The following is a 19,510-nucleotide window of genomic DNA, read 5'->3' as shown; positions in this document are numbered from 1 at the left end:
CAAGTTGAAAAATCCGAGGTGAGGACAAAAGATCTGTGATTACAATGTCGAAAGCTTGGTGAAAAACTGCCTAAATTTGACTGTCTGCAAAAATTTCCATTCCCTAAAGGTTCCACATTTCTGCAGTGCTAAGCTTACCACAAAGTGATTTTTATGAATGTTTCAGATTCAGAGGAATTAACCTTGTCCAAAATGCTTCTTTCAATGATGAAAATGCATTCTTTGATAATTAGAATCAAGAAATGATTTCTAACTTGATACTAATAATGAAACTCAGATTTAAAAAAATTCCATCACCCATAGCTCTGTTTTCTGAGATTTCCTGGTTTCTGACTAGGTAACCTATGCTTAGAATAGGCAATCTTTCTCTCCATCTGCTAACTCCTCCCAGGATGGGTGGTGTTCTTTTCACTGCTGCATTTCATATAGGTAAAATCAAGACCCCACTCCTTTAATATATTTTCACCAGTCGTACATTACTAGGTAATATGCTGGGAAGGCAATTATTTTTAAAGAGCCCAAATGACCTAGAAATAGAAACCATAAAGTAAAAAACATATTATTATTAAGCATACAAAGTAATCAACGAAAAAGACTGTGATGCTACAGACTAATGTGAACAGAGGTTATCTCGGTGTGATATGATGATGGGTGGTATTATTTTCTTTATTTCCCAGATATTCTTCAATGAACATATATTACTATTAATTACAAAGAGAAAGCATTCACAACTATCTATAATATAAAACAGGAATCAGAATACAAAATGGTGTGCTATGATTATAACCCTGTAAAGGCATACAATGATGGGCAAAAATAAAGGTAACAAAAAAGAGAAAACAATTCAATCGCAGGGTGTTGGAACGGTGGATGTTTTTTTCTTTTTGTTAGTGTCAAAATGTTGTTTGGGGGAAAAAAAGGGGGGTGGATTATATACAAAGAATAAGATAATGCTAGAGCAAACTCGTCAGGAGAATTAGAAGGTAGGACATTGAAAGTGATGGGCAGCAAGATAGGCACAGGCCCATAGTACACATGTTATATGACCCGAAAAACTGTTCCATTGATGGTGATTTACTTTCTTTTTCTTGTCATTTAGGGGAGCATGAACAGAAAGACATAATAAGGATATGTAAACTAGAAGGAGCACTTGAAGAATAAATTGCTGAAGCCATTTTTTCTCTACTCTAAGTTAGTGGATGTAGTAAGCAGGCAAACATTGGAATTAGGGACAATCTGGCCTTGTTTTGTCACTAACCAGATATCTTGTAGGCGGTGTGGAACAGGAAGTTCTGGGGACACGATTCAGAATACCTGAAGTCTATAGCTCTAGAGATACATTATAGTCAAATAGATTCAAGAGCTGAATAAAACTTTGGCTATCTGAAATCTTGAGTATAAATTATTTTGGTTAGTCAAGTTTTCCTAATGTCTGGAGGTCTGTCTTTTAAAGTTTTTTTAAAAACCCCTTAAGAAGGAAGTAGTTCCAAAAAGAAGGAGACAATTCAATTTACTTAACATTTCTTTTAATGCCCCAGGGTTAACATTTACACATATTGATGACTGTGTCATTAAGAGTCTATTGAAGTGTGTATGGCTCTTTTCCTCTATATTTTTTAGCTCAGGATAACTGGATTTTTTTTTTTTTGAAGTTTGTTTTTTCCTCTTTTCTCCTTTTATATTTAAGGAACAGGTTCTTAGAGAGAGCTCACAGTAAAACACAGGAATTTTAGTACACAGACTTTGAAACATCAGCTTCTATCTTACTTCCTGGTTCTCATCTGTAGTTCAGACAGATGCAGCTGCTAGACAGCTGCGATATAGCTAAGTGAGGGGCCACTAGATAAGATGACTTGACGATTGTTTCCTAGTATAATGCCACTATTTCATTTTTCACTTTGTTCACTGAGTTACCTTTGGTCATCAGCTCCATTTTGGCTGCTGTTCAAAACAATTCTCCAAAGATCCGAGGATACCAGTTTCTTCTGGTCATTCACAAGATTGATATCTGGCAACTGCAGCTCACAAACTTTGCTTTCAGACAGACTAAATTCTCGAAATGCAACGAAAACCTTCTGGAGTTCATCCCAGTATTCCAAACTACAAGGAATCTATATTAAAAGAAAGAAGATTTTAGAAGATGCAAGCAGAAATGATGCTTCTGTATTTGTTGACATGCAACTTGAATCTTCATAAAAGTTATAACATTAATGAGACTTTTAAAAGGGGATACAGTTGTAAAGGACAGTAGTTTAGGATTTCTTTTCATAGTTATATTCATCCTGTTTACCTACTTTATTTCAAAAGACTCATTCAAGAATAATATGTGGAAACAGTCAAGAAAGTTTTTAAATAAAGGAGAAAGAGTGGGGAACAAATTCTACCAGATGCTAAGTCTATTATAAAGCTATACTAATTAAAATTAAAAGATAAGGTTGGAGTAGTAACATACAAATAGATTAGAAGAAGAAAAAAATAATAATATGTAAGTACAGATAAATTTTAGTATGTGAGGAAGGTACCATTTCAAACAAGTAGGGGAAAGATGGGAAATGAGGTTGCAAGAACTGGTTAGCCATTTGGTAAAACCAAAGTGGGTCCCTACATCATTCCTATATGTAAGTAAATTCCAAAAGGATCAAAATATTAAAGGCTAAAAACTGAAAACATAAGAGAAAAAATCATTTAATATTTTTATCATAATAGGGTAGCCTTTTCTGTGTATGGAATGAAACCTGCAGATGGTAAAACAAACAGCAAAACAAACCTCACAACTGATAACATCAAAATTAATAAAAAGCAAGGTTAGGATAAAACAGGTAATAGTTAATGACAGATCTACAAATACTTGTTGCGATAGCAGAGAGCTCTTACAAATCAATGAGAAAATGATAAGTAAGCATATAGAAAAATAAGCAAAGAAAGTTGTTGGAAGAGGCCCTGAACGTCCCTGCATGTTCTTGCCAGGTATGCAAAGGATGCAAGGCCCTGAAAGCTGTTAACAGGGACCATTTCTCAGGTTCTGTTTGCAGAAAGTATCCTTGAGTGATGAGGTAAAGTTTCTTTCCAGGACAAAGAGCAGACTTGCTCTAAAAGAGGTTGATTTGACAAGCTCCATGCTCCATGCTGTGCCATTTATCTACTGCATGCAGAGCATCCCCCTGGGGGCCCTTCTGCATCGCCCTTGTGGGACTTGGGGGCAAGAGAAACCAATGCAAACATGATGCACACACTGTTTGCTGTGCCACGAGCAATAATATTCTTTGTTTCTGACCCAAAAGTCTAATATATTCTGTCAGCATCCATAAAACATTAACAGGCTAATTTATTAGCTTGCATAAGGTAAAATCCCAGATTCTGACAGCAATTAATTCACAGAAGAAAAGACATAACCAGCCAGTAAACATGCAAAGATACTCAACTTCACTAATACCTACATAAATTAAAATTAAAGCAATAATGTAGTATTTTTATTTATTAATCTGGAAGTTTGAAAAGACTGACATTTCCAATTTCTGTAGAGGTGTGGGAAAAAGCATTTCTACCCGTTATTTTTGAAGGATAATTTGGCAATATCTATTAAATGCTTGGAAGGATACGTCTAAGAATTTGTCTTACAGATATTCCAATACAAGTATGTGTGTGTGTGTGCATGTGTGTGTATTTACTTCAGTACTGTATTAGTAAGAAACTGGAAAAATACAAATATCCATCAATATGGAATTAAATATAACATGCAGATCTATAGACTGGAATCTGTACAACCGTTAAAATGAATAAGGAATACCTATATATACTAACACAAAAGACACTCAAGATATATTATTAACTTAAAAAAAATTAAGCTTCAAAATAGAACATGTGAGTTGATTCCATTTGTCTTAAAAAAAAAAAAAAAAGGACTGGGCTCAGATGTGTCTCCTCTTTTGGAAGCATTTCCTAATTATGACCATTCTCAGAACTGGTCACTGCCTCTCTTGTGTCACTTCCATATCCAACTCACTCCTCTATCATAGAAGTCATTACATTTTGCCATTCCTTATTTACATGTTTGTCTCCTTTAGTTGACTCTGTGATCCTTAAGGCAAAAATGGCATATTATTTTTAAAAATATTAAAATCAAACAGTTTTTGGAACATAATAGGATATTAATAAAAGCTTCCTGAATGAATAGATTTCTCCTTAACCTTCCTTTCCTAAATAAGTGATTCTAAATCTTTGAATGGGAATAAATTTTACCTCCACCTATAAGAGTTTCTTTTCCTTAAACAGGGACTTGAGCATCCATGTATGGCAACGTGCTAAATGGAAGAAAGGGGCACAAAATGGATACGCATAAGAGGCTAACAGTGTGATGAAACAGAGCATATGTTTTGGTTAGTGATAAGGACAAGTGACATATCCATAAATTCTACTTTTAGCCACCATTCCTTGAAATTCTCCCTCTTCTTGCTTTCCATGACATACATTTTTCTAACTTTCCCCTCTCTGGGTCTTTGTTCCTATACTGTCTCTCAGCCTCAAATACCCGTAGAATCCCTGGTTTCTCACTGTCTAATGTTTAAATCTTTCCCATCTATCAAGGTCCAAATGAAATACCACCTTTCTTTGAGCCTTTTCACCTCCCAGATGGAGAAATGCTTTCTCTTTTCTGAACTCCAATAGTTTTTAAAAATGGGAATCTGTTTCATAGCTCTTATCACTATACACCTCATGTTACAGTTATTTCTATACATGACATTTTCGCTGGTAGACACATTCCTTGAGGGAATGATTTCCATTTGGCTAAGCTTTGGATTTTCACAGAACCTGGCAAACTGTATACAGTGAATGTTCAAAAAATGTTGCTGAATGAATGAATGAATAATTCATGAATGAACGAATACACATATCCTGGGTGATTCAGTCCATCTATGGCACATTAAAAATTCTCCACAAAGAAGTATAGAAGATTAAAGCATACTTTGGAGTTATACCTAATGGGATTCAATTTCTAGTTCCATTAGCTATGAAATCTTGGGCAAATTAATTTTTCTAACATCAGTACTCATATCCCTAAAAAGGGGATAATAACAGAACTATCTCATGAATTGTTGTGAGGATTAAAAGAGACAAAGCCTTCCATTTAATAGCACATAATAAAAGCTTAAGAAATGTTAGTTACTAATTATTTATCCTTCTCATGCTCCAAGAACACTTCTGAAGCTTGGGTGTTGTTAAAAGAATCAGATAGGTTGTGAATAAGAGTCCTGCTTGTTAGATCTCTTAACAATGGGTTGGACCTGTGGGAAGAAAATAATAAACCTTGAGCCTGGATGTTCAGGAACCTTGTAATCATAGTTCAATATGGTTTTCTGCTGCATATCTATTAAAATATTTCCCTGTATGTTGCCTATTACTTGAGAGATAAAGGAACATCTCCTTGCCTAACTCCTTTCTAGACTGCCAGTAAGTCAGTCCTTTAGCTTAAGAAAGTCATAAGTAGAAATGGATAAGATGTGGGAAGTGGGGTGAGACACATAAGAATCTCATGCGAGAGGGCAAGTGAGTTTAGAAAAGCGTATTTAACATACCTATCTTTTTTTTTTATTAGTAACAAATTAACAGAATGTAAAGTTCAAAAATCATCTTCTTGGTAGAGAGGTTACACAGCAAATAGGGTGAAAAAAAGACTTGTTTCTGGTATTGTCTCCAGAAGTTCTCCATTAAAATTAATATACAATAGGGACTTCCACCTAATATACAATAGATGGCTCAGTGGTTAAGAATCCGCCTGCCAATGCAGGGGACACGGGTTCGAGCCCTGGTCCGGGAAGATCCCACATGCCGCGGAGCAACTAAGCCCGTGCACCACAACTACTGAGCCCGTGTGCCACAACTACTGAAGCCTGCGCGCCTAGAGCCTGTGCTCCACAACAAGAGGAGCCACCGCAATGAGAAGCCCGCGCACCGCAACGAAGAGTAGCCCCTGCTTGCTGCAACTAGAGAAAACCTGTGAGCAGCAACAAAGACCCAACGCAGGCAAAAATAAATAAATTAATTAGTTAAAAGAAAATCAATGTATAATAGCTTATGAAAATTGGCCGTCACACTGGAAAGCAGAGTGAGGCCTTAAGAAAAAAGTACTAGCAAGTTTTGACGTACAGGAGAGAGTTGGAATAAATCCATAATAAAAGGCAATGCAAGCTGGGAACCATTGTGGGAAGCCATTAGGTAGTTTAAGGGCAATGAAAGTAAACTGTACCAACACTGGGGCTTAGGCAAAGAGAAACTGTGAAAGTTCAAAAAGAGAGATTTGGAAGAAAGCCAAAGAAAAATTTTATTTAGTTCACAACTTTGTGTGAGGCTGGTTCTGAGGTTACATACTTCAATTGGAACATTCCAGGCTACTCTCAAAATTTAGGAAACAACAGAGAACTACTATAGAAATACATCATAAAATATGTGTTATGTGTTTGTCAGTATTTTCCTTTATACGCCCTATTTCCCTTGGTTAATAAAGGGGTATTAATAAATGAAACTTCTGTTTAAAAAGTTTAAGATTGTATGCCTATAAGTGCATTTGCAAAAGTCACATATTAATCCTTTCCCCCATGTTAAGAACATTTTTGTCCTCAAAACCTCAAAAGAAAAGCTGATAACAACACTCAGTACAATTAGTATTTTAAAGGTAATTTTAGTCAACTGTCCACTGAAATATATATTGAGCCACAGGTTTACAAATCATATAGATATAATCTTTATTTTTAAAATTTCTCCAACATAAGAAAAAACTCTTGTTGGTATTACATTCACTTAGGATAAAATCCTGGCCCTGACCCTTAATCACTGCTCTATGACCTTGAGCACCTTATTTAATGACCCTGGGCCTCAGTTCCCTCATTTGTGAAATGTAGATAATAAAAACTAAATTATTTTAGTCCACGATAAGGATTTTGGACTTTATCTTAATGTCAATGAGATCTCTTTGAAGGGTTTTAAGCAAAGAAGCAATGCTTAAAGTCAAATTTATGTTTTTAAAAGTTTCTGGATACTGTGTAGAGAATGTATTAAAAGAGAATGGGGCAAGCACGGATGTGAACAGGCAATTAGGAGGCTAGGGCAGTGATCTGTGCTAGAAATGTAGATGGCTTATGGTATGGTTGGTGGCAATGGAGTGGTATGTGGGAGATTCTTGAGAAATAAAAATCTGTTGACTGATTAGGTATAGGAGAGGGAGGTGTTAAGGATGACCCCCAGGTCTCTGGCCCAAGCAACTGTATGGGTGCTGATGTCATTTACTGGGATGGGTAAGATTGATTTGTCCCACTGGGGAGTAGGTTTGTGGCATCAGGTGGAAGAGGGGAGATCGTAAGTTCATTTTTAGACAAGCTGAGTTGGAGGCATCAATGAGCCATCCAAGTGGAAATCTTGAGTATGGAGTTGGCTATTCTCGAGAGTTGGAGAGGGAGTTAACTGTGTTGATACATACCTGTAGACTCAACCAGCCTTAGCCTTTCGTCAGGAGAGTGTAATGGAAAGAAAGAGAACAATGAAGTTTAGGGTACTTTTTGCAAGAAGGTGTTTTAAATGACGAATTAAGAACGTAAACTGGTTAAAAGGGGATGTGAAAACAGAGTAAGCTGACGGATCGGGAGAAAGCAGAGAACTATGGATCTCTATACGGTTTAATGAATGACTGTACTGGGGCTTGCCGAATGAGCGGGCTGGAGAGATGGAAAGACTGTGAGTAAGATTAGGATGCTGGAATGAAAGATTTAGGAGGTGGAGCAGTTTGGGATGCTGGCAAGTCCCAGGGCTTGTGTGTGGGAGTGAGTACTGAGACGGAGTGCAGGAGGAGGTCACTAGAGTGAGGAGCTGGGGTTCTGGCTGCCTCTTTCACACGGATGTCGACGGCAGTGAAGAAAAAGGCTGGAAGCCATGGGCTGAAGACTTCTGAGAATGAGGGCAAACGACCAAATAGCAGACGGCGACAACGAAGAGGGGTGAGGATGATATAATTGGACGGAAGGAGTCTCAAAAAAGCAGGAAGCCTTTACAGGAGGGGAGAAGAGTACAGGCAAGTGGCATAGGTGAGCAGCAGAGCACCTTATCTCCTGACCCGGAGGTAAAAACGATGTGGGAGAATAAACTGCTTCCACCTCAGGGCGGGTGACAGTGGTGTACAGAGTCCCAGGGGACAGCAGGATTTCATTTAAGGTGAAGAGGTAGAGGAAATTCTTGAAGAAGAGGCTGAGGTTTAGGGAAGTTCACTAGTCACAGAACAGGTGTTCCAGAGGGCTCAGTGGAAGGGTTTGGGAGGTAGAGGAGAAAGGAGTTTTGGTAAGAGAAGGAAAAGGGGATACAAATCAGTATCTAGGCAAGAGGGGCTAAATCGTACAGTTTGGGTAGTGACTAGGAAAGAGGGAAGCGAGGCATGTGTTGGAATTAAGACCTCATTTAGGAGGGTAGGGACAATGGTTGTGGTTCTAAAAGTAGCCTACTACTCCTTCCTGAGGCCTGGCTGCATTCCGTGTGTTCTCTGACAAGCATTCTTAACGAACTCCAGCTATTTCTCCAATAAACTCATAGCACAGAGTGAGGTACACGGTATATGCTCAATAAATAGTTTTAAAATTTATGAATGAAGATAGGTGCTGAAAAAATAATCTTTTTTACAGTCTTCTATTCTAAAAAGGTCTTGTTTTATATACTGAGCTCTCCTTTCAAATTATTTTGCAATCACACCCACTTTTAACAAACTTTTCATTAGCTCACTAATCTTCCTTTGCCTTTCAGTTAGAGGTAGACATTGCCCAGCTAATCTCTAGTCTAGTAGTAACAGAATTAAACTAAAAATCTAACACAGTCACATTGTGATTCATATGGCAGCAATTAATTATTCTCAGGAATAAATCTGGGCTCTATTTTGTGTGATCTATTTAAAATAACTTTATTTTGTGCTTTTAGGTTTGAAGGAGATGATGTGAATGATTTTTAGTTACATATCTATAACTGAGGATTTATTATTAATGCTTGCACTGAATAACTTGAAGGAAAGATGACTATTCCAAGAAAGTCTGGTTGCCAAAAATAGTTTAGAAAGCCTAAATATCTAGTACTGAGTCATGGGAAGTGGGAACAAGTAAATTGGTTTCACTGGAAAACATTCCACATGTAACACATGGTACATTTCAAATGACTGTCAAGATTATATATATTTTTATTACATTTTGTTTTCCTATCCATTATTTGACAGGACCTAAAAAATTAGCCAGCCATATATAATAAACTGTACTCTAAGCATATGTGGTCTCTGCATATGAATATATTTTAGGTTGTATATCTGCCAGTTGGTAAAAGCACATGTATTTTTGCATTTAAAATATGATTCCAAGATTTGTTTCCATTTGATGGCTAATTTGGGAAGATTTGCATGTGTGTTGGCCATTTAAAAATATTTTTGGTACAAAGAATATTTTGGCACTTAATTTGTTTTTATTATTTAATAGTACTGCCAAGACTATTAGCAGGGTTGCAACTGCCCATCTGCTCATAGATAAACAGGTCTGAATTCTTTGTCCAGGGACTGCTAAAGCTGGGCCATTGCCCCTTTGCCCACTCAGTGCCACCAAGCAACCTAAGAAAAGGATACAGAGGAAGTGTGTTCCCTGTATTTACGTACATAATAAAGAGGTGGTAGTATTTAGCAAGTGACACATTCTATCAATCTGATTCAACTGTCCTTTCCTTTATATTATGACGAAATAGAGAGCCTAGCTGACTGTGTAGGGCTGGTTAGCACAAAGCTGGAACTTCCATTCAGTAGTAAGTTATTAAGGCTAGGTTACATCAGAGGATACCATCTTTATCACTCCTCCCACTACATTTCCAGATTTCTCAGGACACCAATTAACAGGTCAGTACAGTAGGGGTAAAACAGTTCACTTTTCCATCATCATCCGTGATTTTGGTAGTAGCAGTAATAAAAATACTGATGGAAGCTGTGGTAGAAGAACAGCCTTTTACAATTTACAAACTTTTTTTGTATATTATCTTAGTGAGGAATACATTATTCCCATTTTACAGATAAGTGAACTGTGGCTTAGAGAAGTTAGGTAATATGTTCAAGGTTACACATTTAGTAAGTGGCAGACCTTTTGGCTATAAATCCTTTGCTCTTTAATTACTTTTAGATTAAAGAAGAAAAATAGACTCCATAATGTATCATTTACAATTTCCAGTTTCAGTTTCTTTAAAGTGGATTCATAGAAAGAAATCTGAATGCAGAATACATTTCGACCCTTACCATTAATCCCAGTCATTTATAGTTACTTAATTTGGCAATTATTTTCTCTTTAGCTACCTTTTTCTTTCAGCACTTTGAATATGTTATCTCTCTGCCTCTGGTCTCCACGGTTGCTGATGAGAAATCAGCTGTTAATCTTACTGAGCATCCTTATATATGATGAATCACTTCTCTCTAGTTGCAGTCAGGGTGGTTTTTGGTTTTTGTTTTTTGGATAGGCTGATTGTTTGGTATGGAAATCTTTGAGTTTTTTCTACATGGAGTTCATTGAACTTCCTGGATGTGCAGACTAATGTTTTTAATTAAATTTGGGAAGTGTTCAGCCATTAGCTTTTCAAATAGTCTTTATTCTCCTTTCTCTCCTTTACTTCTAGGCCTCCCCTCACGCACATATTGGTACACTTGATGGTATTTCACAGTCTCTAAGGCTCTGGTCAGTTGTCTTTATTCTTTTATCTTTCTGTTTTCAACACTCAATAATCTCAATTGACCTATCTTTAAATTCACTGCTTCTTTCTTCTGCCTGCTCAGATCTGCTATTGAGCCCCTCTAGTAAATTTTTCATTTCACTTTTTATACTTTTCAACTCTGGGATTTCTTTTTTTTTTTTCTTTACAATTTCTATCTTTTTATTGATACTCTCTATTTGGTGAGACATCATTCTCATATTTCCCTTTAGTCCTTTAGACAAGGCTTTCTTTAGGTTTTTTTGAACATATTCAAAATAGACAGCTCAAGTCTGTCTAGTGAGGTCAACATCTGGGCATCCTAGGGACAGTTACTATTGATTACTTTTTTCCTCTGTATATGGGTCAGACTTTGTTTCTCTGCAGAGCACATACTTTTTTGTTGGAAACTGGACATTTTAAATTATATAAAATTTTATTATATTAATAAATATTAACTATATTACTATTATTATATTATTAATAAATAATGGCAACTGTGGAAATCAGACTCCCTGCCCCAGGGCTTCTTGTCATTGATATTTGTTCTCTTTTTGTTGTTGTTGTTGTTACTAACATTTATGAATTAATTCTAAAAACTCTGTTTTCTTTATATGTGGCCACTGAAGTCTCTACTTGGTGAGCTTAGTGGTCAGTTAATAATTAGACAGAGATTTCCTTAAAGGCCTGGAAACAACAAGTATACCCAGTCTCTGCTGAGGGGCTCTATGTGCCTATTAAGGCATGCCCTCAACTCTCCCCTGGCCTTCCCTTCCTGCTTGTGCAGAGCCTTAAGGTCAGCCTGAGGTGAGAGCACAGGGCCTTCTTAGGTCATTCTTAGCATGTGCAGAGCCTGGGGTAAGTGCACAGATTTATGCATGTACATATCCTCCTAGTTTCCCAGGAATCTGTTGGAACTTTTCAAAGTCTGTGTGGACATCTCATTCCCCAGATCTTCCTTTTGAGCCTTTTGTTTAGCTTTAAAGTTTTCTGTTATCCACTGCCTCAAGTATCGATTTCTTCGAATTCTTTCTGACCTACACCCCTAGGTGGGAAAAGGGTTTTTCACACTGGAACATTCCTAGTTGATAACTTTTGAAAGAGTTAATTGTTGTAAAACGCTTATTTTGTTAATAGAAAGTTATTTTATCTCATTAAGCAAGTAAAAGGATACACTACATTTATCACAATGTCAAAGTGGTGATAAGACCAAATATATTCCCTAGTGGGGAATGCACTAGAAAAATTAGAGGTAGATAAAGAGTTTTTAATTGATGACTAGACAGTAGGTAAGTGGAGAGTTAAAATATAGAATGTGAGGTCTGAGCATAAAATAGTGGATTGATGGGTGACTGAAAGAGACAATGTATATATACATTGTATCATTACATAAATTAGGATAATTTATTATATATTATTATAGCAATTAGGATAAATGGACATCTATATATTATTATAGAAATTAAGATATGTAAAGAGCAATATAAACATTAAAACCTAACAAGGTAAAAAACCAGCTTTGCCTCTATAAATACAGATGTGGTTTCTATTTATGATTATTACTGGACCTAAGTAACTGTCCTTTTAAACATGAAGAACATTTCTACAATCAATTACTTATAAGAGGAGAAACATATTCATCACACAAAACAAAAGCAACTGAGTAGAGATATTTTTCAATAGTTAATTAAAAATAAAATGAATTCTGATAGCAGCATGTCAGTTTTTTATGCTTCTACTTCAAAGTATAAACCCACCATTTAATAATGGCATAAAATACAAATATGTATATAATCTCAAATTTTTTAGCTTATAATACCAGTTTTTATATGTATCTGCTTTTTAGTTGATTTTGAAGAAGGAAAAGAAAAGCTTCTATACATCTTCAACTAATAGCAGTCATACAAAAAAAAAAAAAAACAACTTAAAATATTGGAACCAGTTGAGAAACCACAAGTATTCAAAATGCAGGAAATCATGATTTTATAACATTTTAATGTGATCTACTCTTGGGAAACAAAGTTAACCAAACCCTATTTCTGTACAGGAAATATTCCAGCGTACAGTTGTAATACATTGTGGTGAAGGGGTACAGCTGCATTTTTCACCTGTAATGCCCCACTGGTATTGTGGCTTACTGCATTGCATCAAGACTGCCTTCCTGTCCGGAAAACCTTCTAAGTACAAACAAGACTCTAAGTCCAGATTTTATTTTCCCTTGGTATCAGAATATGGTAATTTAAGAGTCCTGAGAAATGCTTTTTTAGTCTTTAAAAGGAAATGTGTAACATTCTTTTATTAGGATCTATGTTTGGGTTCGTTTTTCAAAAAACTTAACATATGACCCAGTTATCTTATCAATTTATCAAGCTACCAAGTTTCAAGCAAATGCAGGTGTGTAATATGACATCTTTCAAGATAATATTTTCCATAAAGACAAATAATAAAAATATATTAAGAACTTCTGAGTCAAAACTAACTTAGAGCAAGGGCAACTTTACTATTTTATGGTTTCTTTTAATGAGGCCACAAACCCTAAACTCACTACTGTGTTCTAGTCTCAGCTGTTAACTGTTCAGGTATTTTACTCATCTGTATGGAATAGTCAAATGTACATAGTATACTGTAAGGAACACTAATTGGGAATCAGGGGAACTTAATTCTAATTTAAATTTAATTGCAAACTAGTTTTGTCACCTTGACTTGAAGTCACATTACCAATATGAGCCTCAATACTCTTATCCATAAAAAATTCAGAGGACGGAATAAGACTACTCTAGCTCTTAAAACTCTAAAGTGATATATAAATATCACTTTAGGACTTGCTTTTTGACTTTATATTTTAGGAAGAAAGTTTATATTTTAAAGTGCATACTATGTGCTAAGATTTTCATTGTTTTATTCCATCTCAATGGTAATTCTTTAAGTTAGTAAGAGCATATCCATTTTACAGATGAGAAAAATAAAGAAGGGTTAAACAACTTGCTAAGGATCTCAATGGTAAGTTGCAGACCTGAGACTGTAGGATTCTAGAACCCAGGGAGCTCATTCACTTTATTATGATGACTCCCATATTTTAGTTACCTGATTGTGGCAGAGGTTCAAAAGCATGCAACCTGACAAATAAGCAATGTTCATAAACCAAATACTTGTATTGTGATAATCTGCTATAAGATTGTTTTCAAAACTAAAAAAGTTAAGAATACAGTAATCACTGATAATTGCTCTTAACAACCCTTTGTAATAAGAGAAAACTATAGTACAGACAGGGTAACCCTTAATAATTGGGAAGAAGTCAACTGGGATTACAGAATAACTTTAAAAAATCTGAAAATATTTTAGAACAAAAAAGCAAGCTTGGAATATTTTATGAAGGCTTGTCATAAAGTTAAATGTTTAGATTGAGCAGTCAACAAATTTTTTCTGTAAAGGACTAGATGATGGCAAACACCGGAGGCTTTGCGTGCTATATGCTCTCTGCTGCAACTACTTGACTTTGCCTACTGCAGCATGTAAGTAATATCTAAATGAGTATGTCTGTGTGCCAATAAAATTTTATTTACAAAAACAGGTGGTGGGCTGGATTTGGCTTGCAGGCTGTAATTCGCTGATTCCTTGATTAGATGAAAAGTGTTGCCCTCACAGAGGTCCTTTAGAGTATATGTCTGTTGGGAGATACTTTTCCACAGGTCTATCACATTTCCACATATCTTAGAAAAAGACATTGTCTTTGCTCCAGATGATCTTCTCAAGTTCATTTCTATAGCAAACAGCTATGGAAGACAGAGACAGTGTCTCTCTGTCTCTGAACAGGGCAGGCATGCTTACTTCCCATTTCAAAAATTTCAGATTCCCTGAGTTTGGGGTTCCTCTCTTTTAATGTAACTCACTGTGTGTTTAAGCATCACCTGGCTCTCTTCATGTCACCCTAAGGGAACTGAGGCTTGGGGAACTGGCACATATGCAGACACACTGTTGTAGGTAATAAACTATCCTTCACCTCTGATCCAGCGCTCCCATATTTTCTTCAGCATCCATGAAACTCTGGCAGGCTAAGTTGTTAACTTGCAAATGGGGTAAAGCTCAAACCCTTCACAATTTTTGACTATATCTATACTCTATTTAGTATATAGTTTTATATGTACCACATATATCACACACATATATAAATGTATGTGTAAAAGTGAGATTAATTAGCCTATCAAGTATTTTTAATTTATTTACCAAATATTTATTGTTTCTATGTCAAGGGTAAGCTGGGGATACAATGGCCAGCAAGGGAGACAGACATGGTTCGTGACTTCATGGAACTTGCCAACAAGTAATACATAAATAGTTAAGTACCTGATATTGCCAGAAATGATTTAAAGTGTGTTTAAGAAAAATTTGTTTTCACACAATTACTCCATACTTTTCTGGTAAATTTGAACCTGTCTTTACAGTCCAAATTAATGTGGTTTAACTGTTTATCAGTGGGAGAGTTTCTTTTCATACTGTCTTTTCACCAGGTCTTATACAGAACTGCTAATAAGTAGGCAATAGTGACTCGTGATTTTAACTCTGATGGAGGTACTATGGGAAGAAGAATTATTTGTAGGCAGAAAACAGGAAGGAAAAAGAAGAAAAAGTATGAAAAATTTAAAAAACTAAGCCTGCATAATCAACCCCTGAGTAAAGGGCAGACTGTACAGTATAGTTTTCAAAATAGTAACCTCGGCTGACTTCTGGTATTCTGGATTAAGTGTGCTAGGGGAATAAATCTCAATGTGGTAAAAATGAAACCGTGCAAATTCCATTATCATTCCTAGGGAATTATGCCCAAATTCTGGTCCTTTCCTGCCTCCCCAAACTAACCTCCTACTTTTATACTACATATGCCTTTAGCTGCCATCAGTTTGTCTCCATCTATGCTTCTTGAAATCTCATCCATCTTTCAAACCTATTCTCTTCATCTCCTTCTAGAAAAATAAACAAATCAAAAAGTCTTCTCTAATAATCAAAATTAGAAGTGATTTCTCTTCTGAACTCCCCAAACGCATATAGCTTAAACTCTTCTTACTGGCACTTAGTAATACAATCTTATCTCATAGTTATCTGTGTATATCTGTGCGTATGGAACTCCAGCTTGTGTACCTTTGTAACTCCCTGACTCTCCTGTGCTGAATGAGCTATAATCCTAGCTGCTATTCTCTTTGTTTAATCCTCTTACCAGAAATATTACAAGGGTCTCCTTGTCTTCAGCCTGTTCATTCAGGAGGCTTCACAGATCCACCAAACTGATCAAGACAATAGTATGTAAAGCCCAGAGGAAGACGAATATGCAGGCAGGGCCTCTTACTTTGGCAATTACCTTTAGGAGACAGTCTCAATGCATTAAGCTAATCTTATTCTATTTCATTTTAAGCTTTCACTCAGTCACAGTCAACACCCACTAAGTACTATGTTAGGCACTGGAGAGCAAAGATAAACATCTTATAAACTCTGCCCTCAAGAAGCCCAAAGTGAAGGAAGGAATCAGTAATATAAATAGGCCCAGGGTGTCCTAAAGAAGGGCAACTTTCCCAGCTTGGGTGGAGATGGAGGATATCAGGGAAGGCCCCCTGGAGGTCAAGAAATGAACAATATATAAAAGGTCAAGAAATAAACACTATATAAATATAAAAATAACATAAATTCACACATGTACAAGATGTGTTTCATCTTTTCAGGATTCAACTCAAAGTCTTCCCTACCTTGGAAATACTATGACTGAATACAAAACACATATCATTAAACAAAATGTGAACTGTCATATTTCAAATATACATAAAATCCAACTGACAAGAAATGACAGGTAATTGGCACAAATTACCCGCCAGCTTTTTAAAAAATGGATAAAATTTGACTATAAACTTGAAAATCAGCAAGCATTAATTTTTTGTCATCAGTTATATAACTAAATTTTGTTCACAACACACAAAACTCTTTGGAATTTCAAATATATGTTCAAATCTGATAAAGCAAACATGAGTAAACTGTATAGTTTCCTAGGACAATCATACTCGCAAATGGCCACCTCAACACTGTAGTCCCAAAGTGAAATGCAAAAGAAAAGCAGTCAGGCACACTGATGATTTATACTCTTGCAAGGAAACATGAATGCCTTTGACACTGATTGTGATTCTTTTCCTATTATATGTCATGTCAAATTTGCCTGAAATAATGACTTACAGTAGTTTAGTGCCAATCACTCTTAACCTTATACTTTCCTGATTTACCATTAAGAACAGCCACAGGGTGTTAGAAAATATGTCTATTTACATACCAACTGAACATATCAAACCACAGCTCTGTTCAGTTGGTTTGTTTTCAGGTTTCAGGTGGCTGAGGGAACAAAGAAGGCTCTCACAGATATCTATAATTTTCTAAGTCTTGCAAAATCATCTCAGAAAATCTACAGAGAGGCAAATTTCCTGGGTTGGAATGACTGGCTCTTTCTTCATAAATCTGCAGATAGAATTTCTGGCTGTACTGACCACCATTATTTGGTGGTGACCTATGTCCTGTTAAGCGAATCATCATGTAGAAAGAATGTAATGTGGAAAAGATGAGCTTTGGGAATGCTTTTTAGACAATTTAGTTACATTCATAACATATCACAGACTAGAATAAAAGCCACAGACACCTAATTTGCTGTTTTAGGGGTACATCACAGACCTTATGGGACAAATTTTTCTCTCGAGATGCACGCAAAACAAAAAAATGTAAAACAGAAAACTAATAAATAGTATGCACAGGATTGAAAAAAAAAAACAACCCAACAACAAGCTGAGCCCATAGATCAGTTTTTATATTCACACAGAATGACAGGCACCTTCATGGGTGTTCCCTACTTGATCCTCTTCCTCTGACCCTGCTGCCCAAGGGAAAAAAGTATTCTTGGAACATGTCACTTTTAAAAAAGTAAAAAACCCACAAAGAACAAATTCTTTTATATTCTCCAATACAACCACTTCTTAAAAATTTAGTAAGCAATTAAAATAAATGGTACTAATTTTAGAGATGTTTCCATAAAAAAAAAGAATGGCTTACTTTCAGGGTTAAAAAGTAAAAACATTTCTGTCATATCTTACATAATTAAACAATATTTTAAAGGTTTTGATTTTCATTTGTAATTCTTGATATGCAAATACTGACAATTCCAAAGAGCATCAGAATGATTTTACTCCTGAATGAAAAATATAGGATTATTGATTCTCTAAAACACATAATCTGGCACAGGTCTGAGGAACTGAGAGCTGGTCTGCATTTCCTTGAATGTAATGAACTATAATTTTTTTTTCCAACTACATATCCTCAACCCCAAGACTTTATTGTACCTCAACTGAATATTATGGCTTAAAAGTTAGATCTAAGTATTAAAAAAAAATTCTTTTGGCTAAAGGCCAAGTTCAAAACTTTTTTTTTTGGTACAACAACATATCTATTTCTAACTCCTGGCCTGCTTCTTTCTCCCTTTGGACCTCATCCCTGACAGACATCTGTATTTTGTAACTTTTCCTACATTCTGGCTCTGAAGATACTCCGAGTTTTGGCCCAATAATCCTTTTCTGTTTAAATTCATTAGTGTGAGAATCACAGGACTAGAAAGGACTTTGGGAGGTCATATAGACATCAACTTGCTCTGGACAAGACTAATTCCAAACCATGAAGACAAATGATGTTTAAAGACTTGAAGAAGAAATTTCAAGATTTCTCTCATCAACACTGCATTGTTTAGCATGCCTCACTATTAGAAAATGCTTTATGATATAGTTTTCATTTTATAAAAATGTTACTTGGCAGACATCATGGCTTTCTGTAAAATGAACTACCATATAGCTTACATTTTTAGTTCATTAAAGGGATATTTAAGACTGAAATAAATTATTTGCTGGACTCCAATGGTCCGTAATTGGGGCAAGGGAGGTACCTAGCTTATATGACACTGACATCACTTTATTGATAGTAATACAAATGCTTTAGATGTTTTCATTCTCATTCAGTTTGGTCTTTATATTTAAACTATCTTATCTACTTCTTCATATAAATAAGAATTAATATTTTCTAGGTTAATTTTCCATAAAAACAACTCCTAAAACCAGCATAACTGGGTCACCTACTAGCTATATGACCTCTCTATTTGCAGTTTCTTTACCTATTAAACTACAATGATGATACAGAATGCACAAGATTTTGGGAAGGGCAAATGAAAGGATGCAGGTAAACTGCCAAGCAAAATTTCTGGGACATAGAAATTGCTCAATAAATGCAAGTTGCCTCTTCCCTCTTAGTGAAGAATGAATCATTGGATTTAATTTCTGTGGGTTGAGGAAATTGCTGACCAACTGTGGTACATATCAATGGATGCTAAAACCAATGTGCAAAAGGTTGATGGTGAACTTGATGATGATGGATGATGACCCGATCAATTTTAACATTGCTGAAAGTGTAATAAGCAGATGTCACGTGCTTCCCATTGTGATGCCATAGGAAGAATACTGTGTCACTTGGGAAGCATTATTTACAAGAAAAAAAAATGCCAATAAAATCTAATCAAGCTTCCATAACAACTACTTACTAGACTACAGAAAATATGGGGGATAGAGGAAAATGTTAAACAATATTATAAGGATAAAGTGAGCCAGAATATAGGAAATTCTAGAGGTCAAATGATCCAATTTCTTCATCAAATAAATGACACAGGGGAGAAAAAAGAGAGGGGGAACTATTATAGATTAAAAGAGAGATAAGAACC

At 35.7% G+C, this 19,510-nt stretch overlaps 1 protein-coding gene across 2 annotated transcripts in view; it reads right to left on the bottom strand.

Moving 5' to 3' along the window:
* VPS13B (vacuolar protein sorting 13 homolog B) overlaps nt 1–19,510 on the bottom strand; it is an 802,016-nt gene that overhangs the window by 108,122 nt on the left and 674,384 nt on the right. For both annotated transcript variants that reach the window (XM_061172062.1, XM_061172061.1), the window contains exon 40: nt 1,915–2,111. In XM_061172062.1, coding sequence (XP_061028045.1) covers nt 1,915–2,111 — 197 coding nt within the window. The remainder of the gene's footprint in view (nt 1–1,914; nt 2,112–19,510) is intronic.

This window comes from Eubalaena glacialis, chromosome 17, assembly GCF_028564815.1.
Source record: "Eubalaena glacialis isolate mEubGla1 chromosome 17, mEubGla1.1.hap2.+ XY, whole genome shotgun sequence".
In the NCBI taxonomy this organism is placed as follows: Eukaryota; Metazoa; Chordata; class Mammalia; order Artiodactyla; family Balaenidae; genus Eubalaena; species Eubalaena glacialis.
This window is presented reverse-complemented; position numbering and strand designations above follow the sequence as displayed.